The sequence below is a fragment of the Salvelinus alpinus genome, chromosome 12 (assembly GCF_045679555.1).
Source record: "Salvelinus alpinus chromosome 12, SLU_Salpinus.1, whole genome shotgun sequence".
Lineage (NCBI taxonomy): Eukaryota > Metazoa > Chordata > Actinopteri > Salmoniformes > Salmonidae > Salvelinus > Salvelinus alpinus.
In genome coordinates, this window is record NC_092097.1 from 42256461 (window position 1) to 42275804 (window position 19344).

The 19344-nt window shown below is 42.9% G+C and overlaps 1 protein-coding gene and 1 pseudogene across 1 annotated transcript; both read left to right on the forward strand.

The window, feature by feature from the left end:
• Positions 1-8577: 8577 nt before the first annotated feature.
• LOC139535299 (ras association domain-containing protein 1-like) lies at positions 8578-11317 on the forward strand (annotated as a pseudogene).
• A 167-nt stretch (positions 11318-11484) lies between these two features.
• Positions 11485-17251, forward strand: LOC139536159 (tumor suppressor candidate 2-like). The gene is made up of 4 exons (XM_071336400.1): positions 11485-11653; positions 13808-14097; positions 15552-15672; positions 15983-17251. The coding sequence occupies exons 2-4, from the start codon at positions 13943-13945 to the stop codon at positions 16046-16048; spliced, it is 342 nt and encodes a 113-aa protein (XP_071192501.1). The 5' UTR covers positions 11485-11653; positions 13808-13942; the 3' UTR covers positions 16049-17251.
• The last annotated feature ends 2093 nt before the right edge of the window (positions 17252-19344 follow it).

Below are 19344 nucleotides of genomic sequence, written 5' to 3' on the forward strand. Positions count from 1 at the left end.
GTTCTTCGGGCGCTCCATGTTGTTGATGGTTGATGTTTTCCTCGGGTCTGGTTTGACTCCATCCTCTGAAAGTACATCTCCCACGAAGGTAAGTGTTTTCACACCAAACTCGCTTTTATCCTTGTTTAGTTTTAGGTTGACTTTCCGTGTCAGGTCCAGCACTTGATTCACTCTCGCACGGTGTTCTTCTTTTATGGACCTCCAGACGATGATGTCATCCATCATGGTCTCCACTCCTAAAATGTGCTTGAAGATAATGTGGATTGTCTTGTGGTAGACCTCTGGCGCTGAGAGAATCCCATATGGTAGACGAAGAAATCTGTACCTACCCTAAGGTGTGTTGAATGTGCATAGCCTTGAGCTTGCATCATCTAGCTTCATTTGCCAGAATCCTGATGAGGCATCAATCTTACTGAACCACTTTGCTCCAGCAAACTGCGACATTATCTCTTCTCTGGTTGGCAACTTGAAATGCTCTCTCTTGATTGCTTTGTTGAGATCTCTTGGGTCTAGACATATCCTGAGATCGCCGTTCTTTTTCCCCAAAATAACCAGTGAGCTTACCCACTGTAGGTTCATCCATTTTTGTGATGACATCCATCTTTTCCTTGCGTCCCAGTTCCTCCTGAACCTTTTCCTCAGTGCAAATGGAACTTTTCTGCATGCATGCACAACTGGAGTAATTTTTTCATCAGTACATATTTTGTGCTCTCCTGGTAAACATCCAAGACCCTGTCATACCCTGACCATAGAGAGCCCTTGGTTCTCTATGGTGTAGTAGGTCAGGGCGTGACTAGGGGGTGTTCTAGTTCAATATTTCTATGTTGGTGTTTTGTATGTTTCCCAATTAGAGGCAGCTGGTATTCGTTGCCTCTAATTGGGGATCATATTTAGGTAGCCATTTTTCCCACCTGTGTTTGTGGGATATTATTTGTGTTTGTGCTTGTAGCACCACTTGTGCTTGTAGCACCACATGCAAAACTATTGTTTTTTGAGAAGTTTCACTGCAAATAAAGATGTGGAACTCAACACACGCTGCGCCTTGGTCCCGTCCTTATTACGAACGTGACAGACCCTCAAACACATCCTCGTTCTCAGCCAGTAGTGATTATTGGTCATTTTCAGTCTGTGATGTCACTACATACACTCTATTCAACAAATTGAGCTTTTCACATGCAATGAATCCTAGAATAGGCTGTACAATATTTTTCACGTTCAGCAGCTGTACTTTGAAGTTTTTCTTTGTGCTGTAAAGTTACTATGCAGCTAGCTTCCTTTGACTGGTACGTTCTCCCCAGTATAACCAGTAACCTTGATTAACCTTGAACCGGGTGTATTTTGCTCTTCACTTTCAGTGTTTTGTAGTCATCCAGCGACGAGGTTTTCCTGTGCTCCAGTATCAAGCTTGAATGGTATTATAGTTTCATTCACAGTCAATGGCACAATCCATTCAGCTTTTACTGCCTTGCATATTTCCACAGAATCAACAAAGAATTCTTCAGTCTCCTCCTTGATTGTGTGAACCTTTTTCTTTGCAGCCTCAGCTTTGCAGAACTTTGAGAAATTATAATTTTTACATGATTTTCCATTGGCAGGGCAATTTTTTGGCTTGTGGATAAATCCACATTTTCCACATTTCTCTCTTTTACTTGTTTATGTTTTGTAAGGCGTTCTGTGTGTGGTGCTCCTCTCTTTTTATTGCATGCACTGATGTCTCATCCCTACGCAGCTCTTTAGCTTGTGCTCTGGTGGTTTCAGCTGCTCAACACATTCACTGCTTTATCCAAAGTTAAATCTTGCTCACGCAGCAATCTCTCCTTGAGTCTATCAAGTATGCCACAGACTATCCTGTCCTTCACTAGTTAGTCTTTCAGATTTTCAAATTCACACGTTTTGCTCAGTGTTCAGCTCAGCCAAATACTGGTCAAAACTAACTCCCTGTTTCTGATCATGAGAGAAACTTGTATCTCTCAAACATGACGTACAGGCTTGGTACAAAGTACTCCTCAAATTTAGCCATTAGCACAGTCAATGTCAAGTTTGCCTCGTCTAGCTGAAAGCTATTGTAAATGTCCAATGCATCCTCTCCAATAACATGCAGAAAAATGGAGGCTTTCAATTTGTCATCATCTCCCCCTGCTCCACTGGATGCTAGGTATATATTGAATCTCTGCTTGAATCTCTGCTTGACGTGTCCGTGACGTGACGTGGCTGCTAGGTATATATTGAATCTCTGCTTGAATCTCTGCTTGACGTGTCCGTGACGTGACGTGGCTGCTAGGTATATATTGAATCTCTGCTTGAATCTCTGCTTGACGTGTCCGTGACGTGACGTGGCTGCTAGGTATATATTGAATCTCTGCTTGAATCTCTGCTTGACGTGTCCGTGACGTGACGTGGCTGCTAGGTATATATTGAATCTCTGCTTGAATCTCTGCTTGACGTGTCCGTGACGTGACGTGGCTGCTAGGTATATATTGAATCTCTGCTTGAATCTCTGCTTGACGTGTCCGTGACGTGACGTGGCTGCTAGGTATATATTGAATCTCTGCTTGAATCTCTGCTTGACGTGTCCGTGACGTGACGTGGCTGCTAGGTATATATTGAATCTCTGCTTGAATCTCTGCTTGACGTGTCCGTGACGTGACGTGGCTGCTAGGTATATATTGAATCTCTGCTTGAATCTCTTCTTGACGTGTCCGTGTCCGTAACGTGGCTGTATTTATTTTTGTAGTCCATGATTTCCTGGACACCCTGCCACATACATCTCGTGTCTGAGCCGTTGAGTTGCGACTCCACCTTGTCCCTGTACTGGCATTTTGCTTCTTTGATTGCCTTGCGGAGGGAATAGCTACACTGTTTATATTCAGACATATTCCCAGACCTCTTTCCATGGTTAAATGTGGTGGATCGCGCTTTCAGTTTTGCGCGAATGCCGCCATCCATCCATGGTTTCTGGTTAGGGTAGGTTTTAATAGTCACAGTGGGTACAGCATCTCCAATGCACTTCTTCATAAACGCACTCACCAAGTCAGCGTATAGGACGATGTTGTTCTCTGAGGCTGACCGAAACATATTCCAGTCCGCGTGATCAAAACAATCTTGAAGCGTGGCTTCCGATTGGTCGGACCAGCGTTGAATGGTTCTCATCACTGGTACATCCTGTTTGAGTTTCTGCCTATAAGAGGGAAGGAGCAAGATGGCGTCGTGGTAAGATTTGCCGAGGAGTTCGGGGGAGGGCTTTGCATGCATCGCGGAAGTTAGAGTAGCAGTGGTCGAGGGTATTGCGCATGCGCGTAGCGTATTCAATATGCTGGAAGAATTTAGGCAGACTTGTTCTCCAATTTGATTTGTTAAAATCCCCAGCTACAATAACTGCAGCCTCAGGATGTATGGTTTCCAGTTTGCATATAGTCCAGTAAAGTTCCTTGACAGCCGTCTTGGTGTCTGCTTGAGGGGGAATGTACACAGCTGTGACTATAACTGACGAGAATTCTCTTGGTAGGTAAAATGGCCGGTACATGATTGTAAGGAACTCTAGATCGTGTGAGCAGGAGGACTTGAGTTCCTGTATGTTGTTATGATTACACCATGAGTCGTTAATCATAAAGCATACACCTCCGCCCTTCCTTTTCCCAGAGAGTTGTTTATCTCTGTTGGTGTGATGCATGGAGAAGTCCGGTGGCTGAACCAATTTCGACAACATATCCCGAGAGAGCCATGTTTCAGTGAAACAGAGAATGTTACAATCTCTGATGTCTCTCTGGAAGGCAACCCTTGCTCTAATTTCGTATACCTTGTTGTCAAGAGACTGCACATTGGCTAGTAGTATACTCGAGAGCGGTGTACGATGTGCACATCTATGGGGCCTGGCCAGGTGGCCACTTCGTCTGCTCCTTCTGCTGTGTTGTTGTTTTGGATCGCCTACTGGAATTAGCTCCATTGTCCTGGGTGGTGGTCCGAACAGAGGATCTGCTTTGGGAAAGTCGTATTCTTGATCGTAATGTTGGTAAGTTGACGTTGCTCTTATATCCAATAGTTCTTCCCGGCTGTATGTAATAAGATTTCTTGGGGTAACAATGTAAGAAATAATACATTAAAAATACAAAATACTGCATAGTTTCCTAAGAACTCGAAGCTCGAACCATCTCTGTCGGCGCCATGCTCTCTCACCACCTCCTACTGCATAGGAGTAGGAGGACTACGCCTATCCATGACGGGAAACAGGTACAGTGTCAATTTCTCTTACTTCGGTATGTTGCTCATCAACTTGCTCGTCAACAGATTCCAATGCAGCCTCGCTCTCGCTGCTATCACTCTCGCTGCTGCGGCTCGTTGCAAGCTAGCATCTTCAACTACTCACTTCACTTGACTTGTGGTAGAAAGTTCAATTTTCGTCGCGGAAATTTGCAGAGTTACTCCTTTCTTTTCTCTGTCTCATCATAGCGACTACCAATCTGACACCATGTTATGTTTGCTTCTTGTATAATGACAAACCGTGGGGTAGGTTTAACTACTTTTAATGAACATATACAGTTGAAGTTGAAAGTTTACATACACTTAGGTTGGAGTCATTAAAACTTGTTTTTCAACCACTCCACAAATTTCAAAATTTCTTGTTAACAAACTATAGTTTTGGCAAGTCGGTTAGGACATCTACTGTGTGCATGACACGAGTCATTTTTCCAACAATTGTTTACAGACAGATTATTTCACTTATAATTCACTGTATCACAATTCCAGTGGGTCAGAAGTTTACATACACTAAGTGCCTTTAAACAGCTTGGAAAATTCCAGAAAATGATATCATGGCTTTAGAAGCTTCTGATAGGCTAATTGACATCATTTGAGTCAATTGGAGGTCTACCTGTGGATGTATTTCAAGGCCTACCTTCAAACTCAATGCCTCTTTGCTTGATATCATGGGAAAATCAAAATAAATCCTCCAAGACCTCCAAAATAAATTGTAGACCTCCACAAGTCTGGTTCATCCTTGGGAGCAATTTCCAAACGCCTGAAGGTACCACGTTCATCTGTACAAACAATAGTACGCAAGTATAAACACCATGGGACCACGCAGCCGTCATACCGCTCAAGAAGGAGATGCATTCTGTCTCCTACAGATGAACGTACTTTGGTGCGAAAAGTGCAAATCAATCCAAGAACAATAGCAAAGGACCTTGTGAAGATGCTGGAGGAAACAGGTACAAATGTATCTATATCCACAGTAAAACGAGTCCTATATCGACATAACCTGAAAGGCCGCTGATGAAGGAAGAAGCCACTGCTCTAAAACCGCCAGAAAATAACCAGACTACGGTTTGCAACTGCACATGAGGACAAAGATCGTACTTTTTGGAGTAATGTCCTCTGGACTGATGAAACAAAAATAGAATTGTTTGGCCATAATGACCATCGTTATGTTTGGAGGAAAAAGGGGGAGGCTTGCAAGCCAAAGAACACCATCCCAACCATGAAGCACTGGAGTGGCAGCATCATGTTATGAGGGTGCTTTGCTGCAGGAGGGACTGGTGCACTTCACAAAATAGATGGCATCATGAGGTAGGAAAAGTATGTGGATATATTGAAGCAACATCTCAAGACATCAGTCAGGAAGTTAAAGCTTGGTCGCAAACGGGTCTTCCAAATGTACAATGACCCCAAGCATATTTCCAAAGTTGTGGCAAAATGGCTTAAGGACAACAAAGTCAAGGTATTGGAATGGCCATCATGAAGCCCTGACCTCAATCCCATAGAAGGTTTTTGGGCAGAATGAAAAAGTGTGTGCGAGCAAAGAGGCCTACAAACCTGACTCAGTTACACCAGCTCTGTCAGGGGGAATGGGCCAAAATTCACCCAACTTATTGTGGGAAGCTTATGGAAGGCTAGCCGAAACGTTTGATCAAAGTTAAACAATTTAAAGGCAATGCTACCAAATACTAATTGTGTGTATGTAAACTTCTGACACACTTGGAATGTGATGAAAGAAATAAAAGCTGAAATTAATCATTCTCTCTACTATTATTCTGACATTTCACATTCTTATAATAAAGTGGTGATCCTAACTGACCTAAGACAGGGCATTTTTACAAGGATTAAATGTCAGGAATTGTGAAAAACTGAGTTTAAATGTATTTGGCTAAGGTGTATGTAAACTTCCGACTTCAACCGTTCTTCAGCTAGAAAACTCCTTGTTGAGCCATCCAAAGCACTCTTCAACCACCTGCCCCCCACATAGCCTGCTGGGTAGTGTAGTCTTAATGTTATTAACGCATAACAACACATTGACTTAAACAAATTATAGGGGAACGGAAATATAGGCTTTTGTCCCCTATGTTTTGTCCCCTCCAATTATTTGAATAATGGATATGTCCATTCATTTCATGCTGAGTGATACCACTTAACTCTATTAGCTACAGTAGTTTCAAGGTGAACAGCGTTCAGCTCATTTGCATAATGCTGTGTCATGGTGGCATGGCCCCCAGTCTTCAACAGTCTCAATATTACCCTATGGCTATCTACTAGTATTATTATGTTCTCATGCTATTGCCATTTGATGCAAGAAAGTACCACATACGCAGAAACTCTCTGTAACACAGAGTTGGGTCAGGTAGTCTGAGATGTTTGTGCATACAAAGCTCCACACTGGCACAGTGTGTATTGCTTTTTTCCCAGCTGGGAATTATTTTGGTTTTGCATGAGACATTGGAGAATTGATGCAAAGAGAACTTGTGTTGCTGTGTGGAAATGTTTAATATGCTGGTTGGAACTGGCAGAGATATGACTTCCTCTCCTCTGTTCTTGGGGAAGGCAGGGTTTCCTGATGTGATTGCTAGCTGGACTTGGTAGGGAGGGGGTTGAGAAAGCAAGGTTGGCCAGCTTCCAGCTGCTTCATGCACCTGTCTTTAAACCCAAGGGAGTGAACTCGCTGTTTACTGGACAGAAAGAGAGGTTGTATTATCATGTGAAAAAGTAATGCCAGATGAGGACATAGGATACTTTTGTACAACTAACTACTGTACACGGAAGGGACGTAGAACACGTTTATTTACCACATGCCCCAAAAATCACTTGTTTCATGAAAAAAATAAAATTTAGGAGATCACTGATAGAGCAGGTGTATAATAAAGCTGTAGAACAACACAAGTAAGCTCTTTGCTGACCTCTTGTGGTTGGTTAGCTTGTGAGCCTACAGCCAGACCACAGGAATAGGTCCTAGGAGAATTGTTTTGATACTCACATTCCTCTCCTCTATTTCAGATTTAACCTATTGACTGGGGGAAACGAGTGCTTTCTGTCGGTGACATCCAGCAGAAGGTGAAGGAATTCAATGCTCAAATCAACAGCAATCTCTACATGGTGCTGGTATGTAAATGTCAATGAATGTACACACACACACACACAAACCTGTGTCGAATGGCCAGTTAACCTCGCTTTGTAAATGAGTTGCTGACCCCTTATGTCCGGGTGTCCTGTATATGTATGTGGTTAATACACTCTACAAAAATATAAACACAACATGCAACAATTTCAAAGATTTTACTGAGTTACAGTTCATATAACATGCTGACCAAACCGGACACCAGAAACGATCAGGTTGAAATATCAAATCAAACTCTGAACCAATTATATTAATTTGGGGACAGGTCAAAAAGCATTTAACATTTATGGCAATTTAGCTAGCTAGCTTGCTGTTCTTAGCTAATTTGTCCTGGATTATAAACATTGGGTTGTTATTTTACCTGAAATGCACAAGGTCCTCAACTCCGACATTTAATCCACAGCTAAAACGGAAAAACTAATTTGTTTCTCGTTATCTCTCCTCCTTACTTCAGGCTTATTTTTCTTCTTTGGACTTTGTATTGCAGTTGGCAACCAACTTTACAGCATTACTACAACCAACTGTAGTGTGTACCTAAATTAATCTTTCAATCACCCACGTGGGTATTTGCTTCTAAACACCAATGAGGAGATGGCACGTTGGTATATCCTCTTAAAAACCAATGAGGAGATGGGAGAGGCCGGACTTGCAGCGCGTTGAGCGTCACAAATAGAACCTATTTCTATTTTAGCGCCTGGCCACGCAGACGCTCGCTGAGGCGCGCGAGCAGTATGGGTGCAATGATTGAATAACATGTATGTGTACATTTATTTTGCAACTATCACGCACGCGACGTGAGCGGTGTGGTCAGCATGTAAGGAAATCAGTCAATTGAAATAAATAAATTAGGCCCTAATCTATGGATTTCTCATAACTGGGAATACAGATATGCATCTGTTAGTCACAGATGCCTTTTATAAAAGAGTAGGGGCGTGGATCAGAAAACCAGTTAGTATCTGGTGTGACCACCATTTGCCTCATGCAGCATGACACATCTCCTATGGAATGTTGTCCCACTCCACTTCAATGGCTGTGCGAAGTTGCTGGATATTGTTGGGAACTGAAACACGCTGTCATACACTTTGATCCAGAGCATCCCAAACATGCTCAATGGGTGACATGTCTGGTGAGTAATGCAGGCCATGGAAGAACTGGGATATTTTCAGCTTCCAGGAATTGTTAACAGATCCATGGACATGGGGCCGTGCATTATCATGCTGAAACATGAGGTTATGGCGGCGGATGAATGGCACGACAATGGGCCTCAGGATCTCGTCACGGTATCTATGTGCATTCAAAATGACATCAATAAAATGCAATTGTGTTCGTTGTCCGTACTTTATACCTGCCCATTCCATAACCCCACCGCCACCATGGGACACAGTTCACAAAGCAAACCGCTCGTTCACACAATGCCATACACGCTGTTTGCCATCTGCCCGGTACAGTTGATACCGGGATTCATCCGTGAAGAGCACAGTTCTCCAGCATGCCAGTGGCCATCGAAGGTGTGCATTTGCCCACTGAAGTCGGTTATGATGCAGAACTGCAGTCAGGTCAAGACCCTGGTGAGGACGATGAGCATGCAGATGAGCTTCCCTGAGACGGTTTCTGACAGTTTGTGCTGAAATTCTTTGGTTGTGCAAACCCACAATGTTTTCAGCTGTCCGGGTTGCTGGTCTCAGACGATCCCGCAGGTGAAGAAGCCGGATGTGGAGGTCCTGGGCTGTCGTGGTTACATGTGGTCTGCAGTTGTGAGGCCGGTTGGACGAACTGACAAATTCTCTAAAACAATGTTGGAGGCGGCTTATGGCAGGGAGATGAACATTAAATTCTCTGGCAACTGCTATGGTGCACATTCCTGCAGTAAGCATGCAAATTGCACATTCCTGCAGTAAGCATGCCAATCTGGGGCATTGTGTTGTGTGACACTTCCGGCTGAAGTGCCGGACCTCTTTCTACCTCCCCAAAGACACAGCCAAACACCTGCACATAAGCTCCAGGACACAGGTACGAGAGGTCATAGAGGCCCTGTTCAACAAATTCACTGTGGTGGACAACCCGGCCAAGTTCGCCCTGTTTGAGCGCAGTGAACGTCAAAACCAGAGTGAGTGTCCATAAGCAATATAACCTAAATGCACTGTCATGAACATGCTCAAATCATTCCACTTAATATGATACCAAACACAATGTATGAAAATGTCCGGGTCAATTCTCTCTCTCTCTCTCTCTCTCTCTCTCAATTCAATTCAATTCAATTCATTTCATTTATTGGCATGGGAAACATGTTTACATTGCCAAAATGTAAATAAACAATCAAAAATTAACAGTAAACATTCAACTCAAAAAAGTATCAAAGGAATAGAGACTCTTCAAAAGTCATATTATGGCTATGTATCTCTCTCTGTCTCTTTCTTTGTTTTACTTTTCCAGTATACCTCCGTAAGATGTCTGACGAGCGGCCGCTCCACCTGCGTCTGTGTGCCGGACCTAATAAGATAGTCCTCAGTCTGGTGTTGAAAGAGAATTAGACTGGTGAGGTCAATGTGAGTCATCTTCAAAACCATAGAAATAAAATATATTTCTATGTCCAAAAAATACACAAAGAGGGCTCTCATATGCGCAATACTGAAAATGATGTGTATTGTAAAGTGTTGACAGACTATGTAACTCTGTAATGTAACTTTATTGCATTGAGATTGAGTTACTCTCTCTCCCACAGTGGGATGCATTCAGCTTCCCTGAGCTGCACAATTTCCTGCGGATCCTTCAGCGTGAGGAGGAGGAACACGTCCGGCAGATCATCAAGCGCTACGCTCTGGGCTGGGACAGGGTGAAGGAGGCAATGGCCAGCATCACCACCCCCGGCTGATGTGATGTAATGGCATCATGGTGGAGAGGCATGCACACTATTGACCAGCAGCCACCAGGAGCATGGTACACAATATGCCATTCTGAGTTCAAAGGTCTTTAGAGCTGTCCTTGATGTAGCAGATAGAGCACAGCACAACAACCTCTGCAGCTGTAGATGGCAACTACGGCCAAAGGGGGTTAGATAGGGGGAGAGACAGGAAGTCAGAGATCAATCATGAACATGTCCTTGAGACAGACTTTGGCCGTGTTCGAGAGGATCAACATTGTAATGTATCATGGGTAAATTGTGACTGACTGACTGATCTACAAATAATAATGAGTTGTTATTTGTAGATGAGTTAGTCGGCAGTCGCCTGCACTGTCAGCTGCAATGTCGAACAAGCCCAGGGACATAGCTAGGAGAGAAGGTAGAGATATTTAGTGCAAACCAGTGGACTACTACTATGGGTGTTGTGTGGCCTGGATTGGGCACTACTGTGAACGACTGGAAGAAGTTGTCTGAGGAGTAAGGACAGACGATAAAGTCATTGACTGGACACCCAGGAGATGTCCTGGTCTGGACACTGCTTAACTGGAGAACTGGAGTTTTTCCACTGGGAAAATGTATTCTGCTGCTCAGATGTTGGGGGAGGTTGCGATAACTGAAGATTTAATTGTATTAAGCTGTTGTTACTCTAATAATTCCCCTTGTTAATAAAGGGATCATTGAATGCGTCTGACATGCCAATCTGTTGTGGGCTTTCTCTAGATTTCTATCTTAGTTTAGGGACGTGTGATGAAACTTGACAACCGTTTTAGACCAGGGTTGTGTTCAGTAGGGCATACTGTAGCAAAAATGTATTTCAATCGGAAAAAAATGTCTGTGTTCTTACAGGGACAGTATAGGTCTCTCCCTGTTTCAAAAATATTTTCTTCCTACTGCACATGTCCCAGCTTTCTGGGAAGCCATCTGTCAAAATTACTCAGATAAATCCTTTAAACTTTTAATTAGCCAGTGTCATGCATGTTTTATTATGGAAATTACATATCTAAGGAAATTAATCTATTTTGCAGTGTTCATATTTCCACTAATAATAAAAAGATAAGTCATTGAATATTTATTTTGTTATCAGTGTTGTTATTATGACTTAACGTTACATCACCCACTTTAAAGTAGACTATTTTGCTTATCTGCTCTCTTTCCTCATCTCCTTTCCTTCCCAACAAGGAAAGTTAAAAAAAAATAGACTGGAAGTGACGCAAGTACATTCCCTCCATTTGACGGAAGTGAGGGAGAGGCTGAAAGCTGTGGCTAGCTTTTTCAGCGTGAGAGAGCTGTTTGTGTTTTGAAGGCATTCGTCTTCAAAGGAAGTTGCCACCTCCTAGATTTCAATCGACATCAAGCTGAAATTACTCTGGGTATGGCGATAGTGAATGCGCTTTCAAGCATGTAACAAATCAAATGGAAACGTGACAGCACGTATTGACAGCAAGTATGGCGTTTTGTAGCTAGCTATCTGATATTCTCAAGGGCCTTAGCTACAACTAGCATATCACCGCCTCAGACACGCTGGAATGTTCTGCCAAGCTCAATACTTCAACCTGTTTCAGATATGACATGCTGCTATTTAACAGGAAAGTTATAAAGTGAGCCGTCGGCTAGATAGCTACGGATGATGACAGGACGTCGTTGGTGTAAACAGCTCGCTAACAGCTAGCTAAACTACATTGGTTTGGGAAACTAACGCCAGCCTCAAATCCTACCATGCTCGTTTGCTATGTTTAAAAAAATAAATAAACTGGGTGGTTCGAGGCCTGAATGCTGATTGCCTGACAGCCGTGGTATATTTAGGCAATATGGCCAATATACCACGGCTAACGGTTGTTCTGAATCAAGACGCAACACGGAATGCCTGGATACAGCGCTTAGCCGTGGTATATTGGCCATATACCACAGACCACCAAGGTGCCTTATTGCTATTATAAACTGGTTCCAAAAGTAATTAGAACAGTAAAAATAAATGTTGTCATACCTGTGGTCTAGGGTCTGATATACCATGGCTGTCAGCCAATTAGCATTCAGGGCTGAACCACCAAGTTTATAATTGACAATGACCGAGAAGCTGTTTGGAGGGTATATTGGCATGGGGTGTTAGGGACGAGAGTCTATTTTATACAACGGGTTAGCAACATATTCAAGTAATGATTGACATATTTTCATTGTTATTTTGATGAAGGTATTCATACTCTTTCATCCTTCCACAAGATATAGTCCTGACAATGTCTTGCTGCCCAAGCTGGCTGGTCTTTCGTTCTATCAGTTCGGTTGCCAGAGACAGTCGTTCAGTCTTTTTGTTCTGTATCTATGGATCTGTATCTATGGATCCCAGTCTTTTGCTCTAAATGTTCCATTGTCATACTGGCTGCTAGCTAGCCAACTATGGCTAACTTCGTCACGTCAAACAGTGCAGTCAGAATAACAACAGTAGCTACATTTGTTTAAGCTGATTTCTAGTGACATTTATTTGGATACATCCATAACAATGAGCAAATGAGACGTGATTTTGCCTGGCATAGAACATGTGCTCTCTCGTCAGGACACTGTTGTTCAGAGGAGCTAACCAACAACACAGCTAACACAATCACTTCAAACTGAAGTTGGAAAGTGTAAACTAGCTGCACTTTCTTTCGTTGTAGCTTTTTTCAATTGACATTTCTTTGTATATATCTGTAAAAACAATGCCATCTGATTCATAATTTTGACTGGCTGAGAAACGCTGTATCTCGTCCCGACTCTTGACATTCCCATTACAATGGGAAAGCTGGGACTCCCAATCACGTCCGGTTGTGATACAGCCTGGAATCGAACCAGGATCTGTAGTGACTCTAGCACTGAGATGCAGTGCCTTTAACCCCTGCTCTACTCGGGAGCCCATAAATGTGAGATAATGTCTAGATGCTTTTTATAGTGGAGATCCAAGTTTATATATTGCCCGGCTGGGTTGATGAGAGAGTGGATTGCGTAGTCAGATGGAACAGAGTAAATGGACATTTTAAAGTCATAGATTTAGCTGGTGGTAATTTGTGGAATAGACCGGCTTCCGGCTGGAAGGCGGTTTTAACCAATGAGCATTCAGGATTAGAAGCACCTGTTGTATAACAGACTGTATACCACGGGCATGACATTTATTTTTACTGTTCTAATTTCGTTGGTAACCAGTTTATAATAGCAATAAAGCACCTTGGGGGTCTGTGGTGTATGGCCAATATAGCACGGCTAAGGGCTGTATCCAGGCACTCCGTGTTGTGATCTTGAACAGCCCTTAGTCATGGTATATTGGCCACATACCACACCCCATCTGGCCTTATTGCTCGAGTATAGAATACTAGATGAAAGACCACTAACTCATGCTAAATAGTCACAAATAGCTAGCTAGCTAGCAAAAGATGTCAACATAGCTAAGATTGCAGGTAATGTGGTCTCTAGCAAAATCAGCAGCTGCCAGGGAAACTTTTGTCACCATTCATCAATATCTAGCTTCTAGTAACTTCCTTTCTCTGTAATTCCTTTAGATTCTAGCTAGCTACTGTCTTCTACTTGATAAACAACGTCCCTGTCTCGAACTGTCAACACCTTCATCGAGCACCAACTAGCTACATCTCTCCTGGGTGCAGTCTGGCCAAGAAAATAATGTCCTACAGTTGAAGATGGGAGGTAGTGGCTCCAAAACCAAAGGTTATTGGCCTTTTGCTGGTTCAGGCAGTGTTGATGGTGATCCAACCAAAGAGGGAGTCGACGCACAGTCGCTGGCGAGGCTCCAAAGTTTCCGAAGTGCGACGCCCTTCGTGTTTACCAGACGAAGGTAAATATAGCATCATAAGTAGCTATAGTGCATTCGGAAAGTATTCAGACCCCTTCACTTTTTCCACATTTTGTTACGTAAGACTTATTCTAAAACAGATTTTGTTTAAATTCCCTCAATCTACACACACAATACCCCATATGACAAAGCAATAACAGGTTTTTAGAAATTGTAGCATACCCCGTCTTCTTGGGTATGACTCTACAAACTTGGTACACCAGTATTTGGGGTGTTTCTCTCATTCTTCTCTGCAGATCCTCTCAAGCTCTGTCAGGTTGGATGGTGAGCGTCGCTGTGCACAGACTTGTCCCGAAGCCACTCCTGCGTTGTCTTGGTTGTGTGCTTAGGGTCGTTGTCCTGTTGGAAGGTGAACCTTCGCCCTAGTCTGAGTTCCTGAGCACTCTGGAGCAGGTTTTCACCAAGGATCTCTCTGTACTTTGCTCCGATCATCTTTCCCTCGATCCTGACTAGTCTCCCAGTCCTTGCCGCTGAAAAGAGTGTGCAAAGTTGTCATTAAGGCAAAGGGTGGCTATTTGAAGAATCTCAAAAACAAAACAAAATTTATTTTATATTACACTTTTGTTGGTTACTACATGATTCCATGTGTTATTTCATAGTTTTGATGTCTTCACTATTATTCAACAATGTAGAAAATAAAGAAAAACCCTTGAATGAGTAGTTGTTCTAAAACTTTTGACCGGTAGTGTATCTGTGGACAACACCTAGTCTGATTAATCACGCTGTAACACAATTAATTGGTATATACAGCCTCAAACTAATGCTTGCAAAATCATTTAAATGTTCCTTACAAGAAAGAATGTTGAATAAAATGACATTTAAACTTACTCTACTGGTTGTCTGTGTGGTTTGAACTTTAGCTGCTTGAAATTTGACCAAATATCTACAGGAAAGTATTGTTTACTCAACTTTGAGAGCCAGTAGGTGTATGGTTCGGTTCAGCACCAAAGTAAAGTTTGTTTTATGTTGGATATTTGGTTGGATATTTGGTTTTCTCTTGTCAATAGCTATTGAACCAAGCATGCCATGACAATGAACATTTATATATATGTTCTCCATCCTCCCCTAATTCAGACTGTACAATTGTTCATTGTCATGGAATGCTTGGTTCAATAGCTATTAATGAGAGAACAGAATATAGAATATAAAACAAACTTTCCTTGGTACTGAACTGAAACAACCCGGCTCTCTAAAAAGTTGTGATAAACAATACTTTCCTGTGGATATTTTGTCAAAAATTTCGAGCAGCTGAAGGATAAACCTCAGACAATTGGTAGAGTAAGATTATATTATATTCAACATTCTGGCTTGTAAGGAACATTTACACGATTTTGCAGGAATTAGTCCAAGGCTGTATATACCAATTGTGTATTACAGCCTGATTAATCAGACTAGACCACACCCAGCAGTAACCCTTATGTCTTATCTGCTTTCAGCTCCCTGTACTTTGACGAGGATGGAGACCTGGCCCACGAGTTCTATGAGGAGACGGTTGTGACGAAGAACGGCCGCAAGAGGGCCAAACTGAAGAAGATCCAGAAAAACCTCATACCTCAGGTAACAGCCCCCTCTGTCAGGTAACGGCCCCCATTTGGAATACAAAATTCAGGGGTGTATTCGCTAGCAACCAAATGGAAGCAAACAGAAACTTCCCTGTTTCACCCTATCTGAATTTGTCCAATAGAAACTCTATTGGACACCCCCCTAGTATGCATGATGAAAATTGTCACACCCCCACACCAGTATATCCGATATGGCAATATCCTGATCTCTCATCTGAATGTTTAGGTAGCTAACTTAATGATCATGTGCTTTAGTTTTAGTTGTGTTCATCATTCTGTCTCTTTTGGGGGGGTTTTCCATATAGGGAACCATAAAGCTGGAGCACCCCTGCATCCATGTGGATTTCCCTGTCGTTCTCTGTGAGGTTTGATGAAGCCTGGAGCCACGTTTTGAGACCAGACTCAGACTAGCCAATGTGTCAACTCCGTCCCCCTGTTTCCCTCTCCACCTATACTTTACCCTGAAGCCCTCCACCTACCTTCCTCTAAACCACCGTAGTCTCCCTGTGATGATGTTTGGCAGGAGCCCTGACCTGTGATGATAGACAGGCTGTCTAAACACATGATTGTGTTGAGCCCCTGCATGTGGACTCTGTAAAGTGTGGCCTGTGTGCAGTCACGTTACACAAAGTAGTATGTGGCCACTTACGGAGACCGTCGATGATCTGTGAAACACGTCGGTTAAGATGGCTGAAGACATAATTATGCTCCCGTTACCCTCAACCTATTCAATATATACAGTACGTGTGTTAGTGGATATGGAATGAATTGTGACAACAGCTTGTCTGCCTGTCTCACAGCAGCAGTGTGCTCTGGTAGGAGGATCCATTGTACTTTGTAAGGAGAATGTAATGGGACAATTTGAGTTGAACCATGGGCTGTTAAGTAGAGTAGTGTGTCTCAGAATAGGCCGGCAATCCTATATCTTTAAACCCCGCCCTAGAGAGTTAATTTACCATCTGTACGTATTAAGGGGTGAGATTTTCCGATACCTGTTCAGTCTTCAGAGCTTCCAGAATAATGATAGGGCTTCAACTATTAGGGCCATATCCTGAGGTCAGAGATATAGGAATATTTAATGCACATTTTATGTTTACAAGTTTTTAAAAAAACGCCATGGCTTGATATAATTTCCACCATGCATGACGATGGCTCTGCTTCTGTCATTTCCCCATGATGGAGCTAGACAATTGGTGGCCAATGTGATCTAAGCTGATCTTAATGTGATGTGTTGTGATGTTTGACTGGCTGTGGTGATCATGGTGTCAAGACCAGGGCTTGTAGTTATGAAACGTTTGAGTATGCGCTGATCTAGAATCAGTTTTAACCTTTGAGATCATCATAGTGAATCACATTAACATTAAAGGGACTGGGGGGGGCTGGGGTCTGCAATCCTACTGAATTGCTTTTTTTTTAGCACGGGCCCAGGCCTCAGACACATGTACAGAGAAGCAAGAACTTTAGTCCCCCTGGGAAAGTCCTCTGTTCCTTCACTGCTTTAGCGCGATACATTTCACTGTTAATTTATTATAACTGTTACAATGGCATTGTTTTTAATTACAACTCAAAATGTATCCAGTCGGGTCGTGGTCCCTTTGTCTTCTACACACCATTACACAAACTGATGTCTCCCTCTTTCAACTGTGGAATTTCTCTGTGTTCTCTTCTCCCCACATCTGTGTTCATGGATAGTGTTATGGAATAGGTTACTTAGTTTAGACAGCACACTACAGCTCACTACCACTTCCACACTCCATTCCCCCACCAGGGTGCAGCAGCAACCTTGTCCAGGTGTTGAGCCTGGTTGATAAGCACATCAGGTGCTGCCAATTCAGGTGGTCAATAGTCAGTGGCCCAGCTTGAGAGCCATGAGGCTGTTGGGTTGGTTTGGTGGCCATGAGGCCTTTCGTTTTGATGTAGGCTCTTTAGTTTAGGTATGCCTGTTTGTAGTTTTTTATACATTTGTTTCCATCACCATCTGAACATAATAATCCGCTTTGGCTCGCCAACCCAAAGGAGTCAAGTCAGAGCTGGACCTAAGGCAAGGTTGCTGTCTCCCTGGGCACGTGTGCACCCAACGTCCTCAAACACTGCTTTCTCATACAATGAACAAAAATAAACCCAACACTTAAAGTGTTGGTCCCATGTTTCATGAGCTTAAATAAAAATCCCATAAAAGTTCCATATGCACAAAAAGCTTATTTCTCTCATTCTGTGCACAAATGTGTTTACATCACTGTTAGTAAGCATTTCTCCTTAGCCAAGATAATCCATCCACCTGACAGGTGTGGCATATAAAGAAGCTGATTAAACAGCATGATCATTACACAGGTGCACCTTGTGCTGGGGACAAAAGGTCACTTTAAAATGTGCAGTTTTGTCACAACACAATGCCCATGATGAATTGAATGTTAATTTCTCTACCATGAGCTGCCTCCACTGTCGTATTAGAGAATTTGGCAGTACTTCCAATCAGCCTCACAACCGCAGACCACGTGCAACCATTTCAGCCCAGGACCTCCACATCCGGCTTCTTCACCTGCGGGATCGTCTGAGGTGGGGTGTGCTGAGGAATATGTCTGTAGTAAAGCCCTTTTGTGGGGAAAAACTCATTCTGATTGACTGGGCCTGGCTGCCAAGTGGGTGGGCCTATGCCCTCCAAAGCCCACCCATTGCTGCACCCTTGCGCAGTCATGTGAAATCCATAGATTAGGGCCTAATGAATTTATTTCAATAGACTGATTTCCTTATATGAACTGTAACTCAGTAAAATCTTTGAAATTGTTGCATGTTGTGTTTATTTTTGTTCAGTATATAAACGCACACATTCAATCACGTTACAGATAATGTAACTAGTCCTGAGACCACTATACAAAGCGAGTGCAACAATATCGTAGGCTAGTTATTTGTTTTGTAACAATAGTTGTGCCTGATTCAGCCACAAGGGGGAGTATTTGTCATTTGATTCTGCAGAACCTTTGATCTTTGCCCTTTAGCCTCCGTACTAGTGATTGGCTCAAGCTTTTCCCCTAGCGACCCCAACAGAAAGGTGATTCCCTCTGCCCAATACAACATCATTGTACTGACCAACTGATGAGAGCATTTCTCCAAGGGAAACTTCCAGACGCTGTACAGATGATTACTTTATCGGCCAGTCATATTGAAGTGGTGGAAGCCTGCCCTATCTAACGGGTGTATACTTCCAGACCTCTACCTAAAGTGGGAAAGATCAACATTGGACCAGAGCACGTTGATGTTCACAACGGCACAATCTATTGAATCACCATGTCCACAGACACACACCTCTCTAGCCTGCCTCTCAGGGGGACATTAATTTAATTTCAGAGCCCCCATTGGCTACTCGCCCACACACGGGTCTCCTGTAGTCTCTAATTTCCTTCTGAGGACAGACTCTGAGCTCCCTGCAGACAGCAAGATAAGTTTTAATTGGGTAAGGGGTGGTAGTTTCTAATCTTATAATCTACGCCATATGGGCCCATCATGTCTGTCTGTTTTATGGGCTTTTGTCTGATAAATTGCTTCTTGTATCCTCAGTTAACGCTGAGCTCCATGGAAGAGGTATACATGGTGGTAAAATGTTTCTATTGTAAATAGAAGGCTCTGTACATGACTGTGCTTGAGTTCTGGGCACAGATGACTCCTGCAG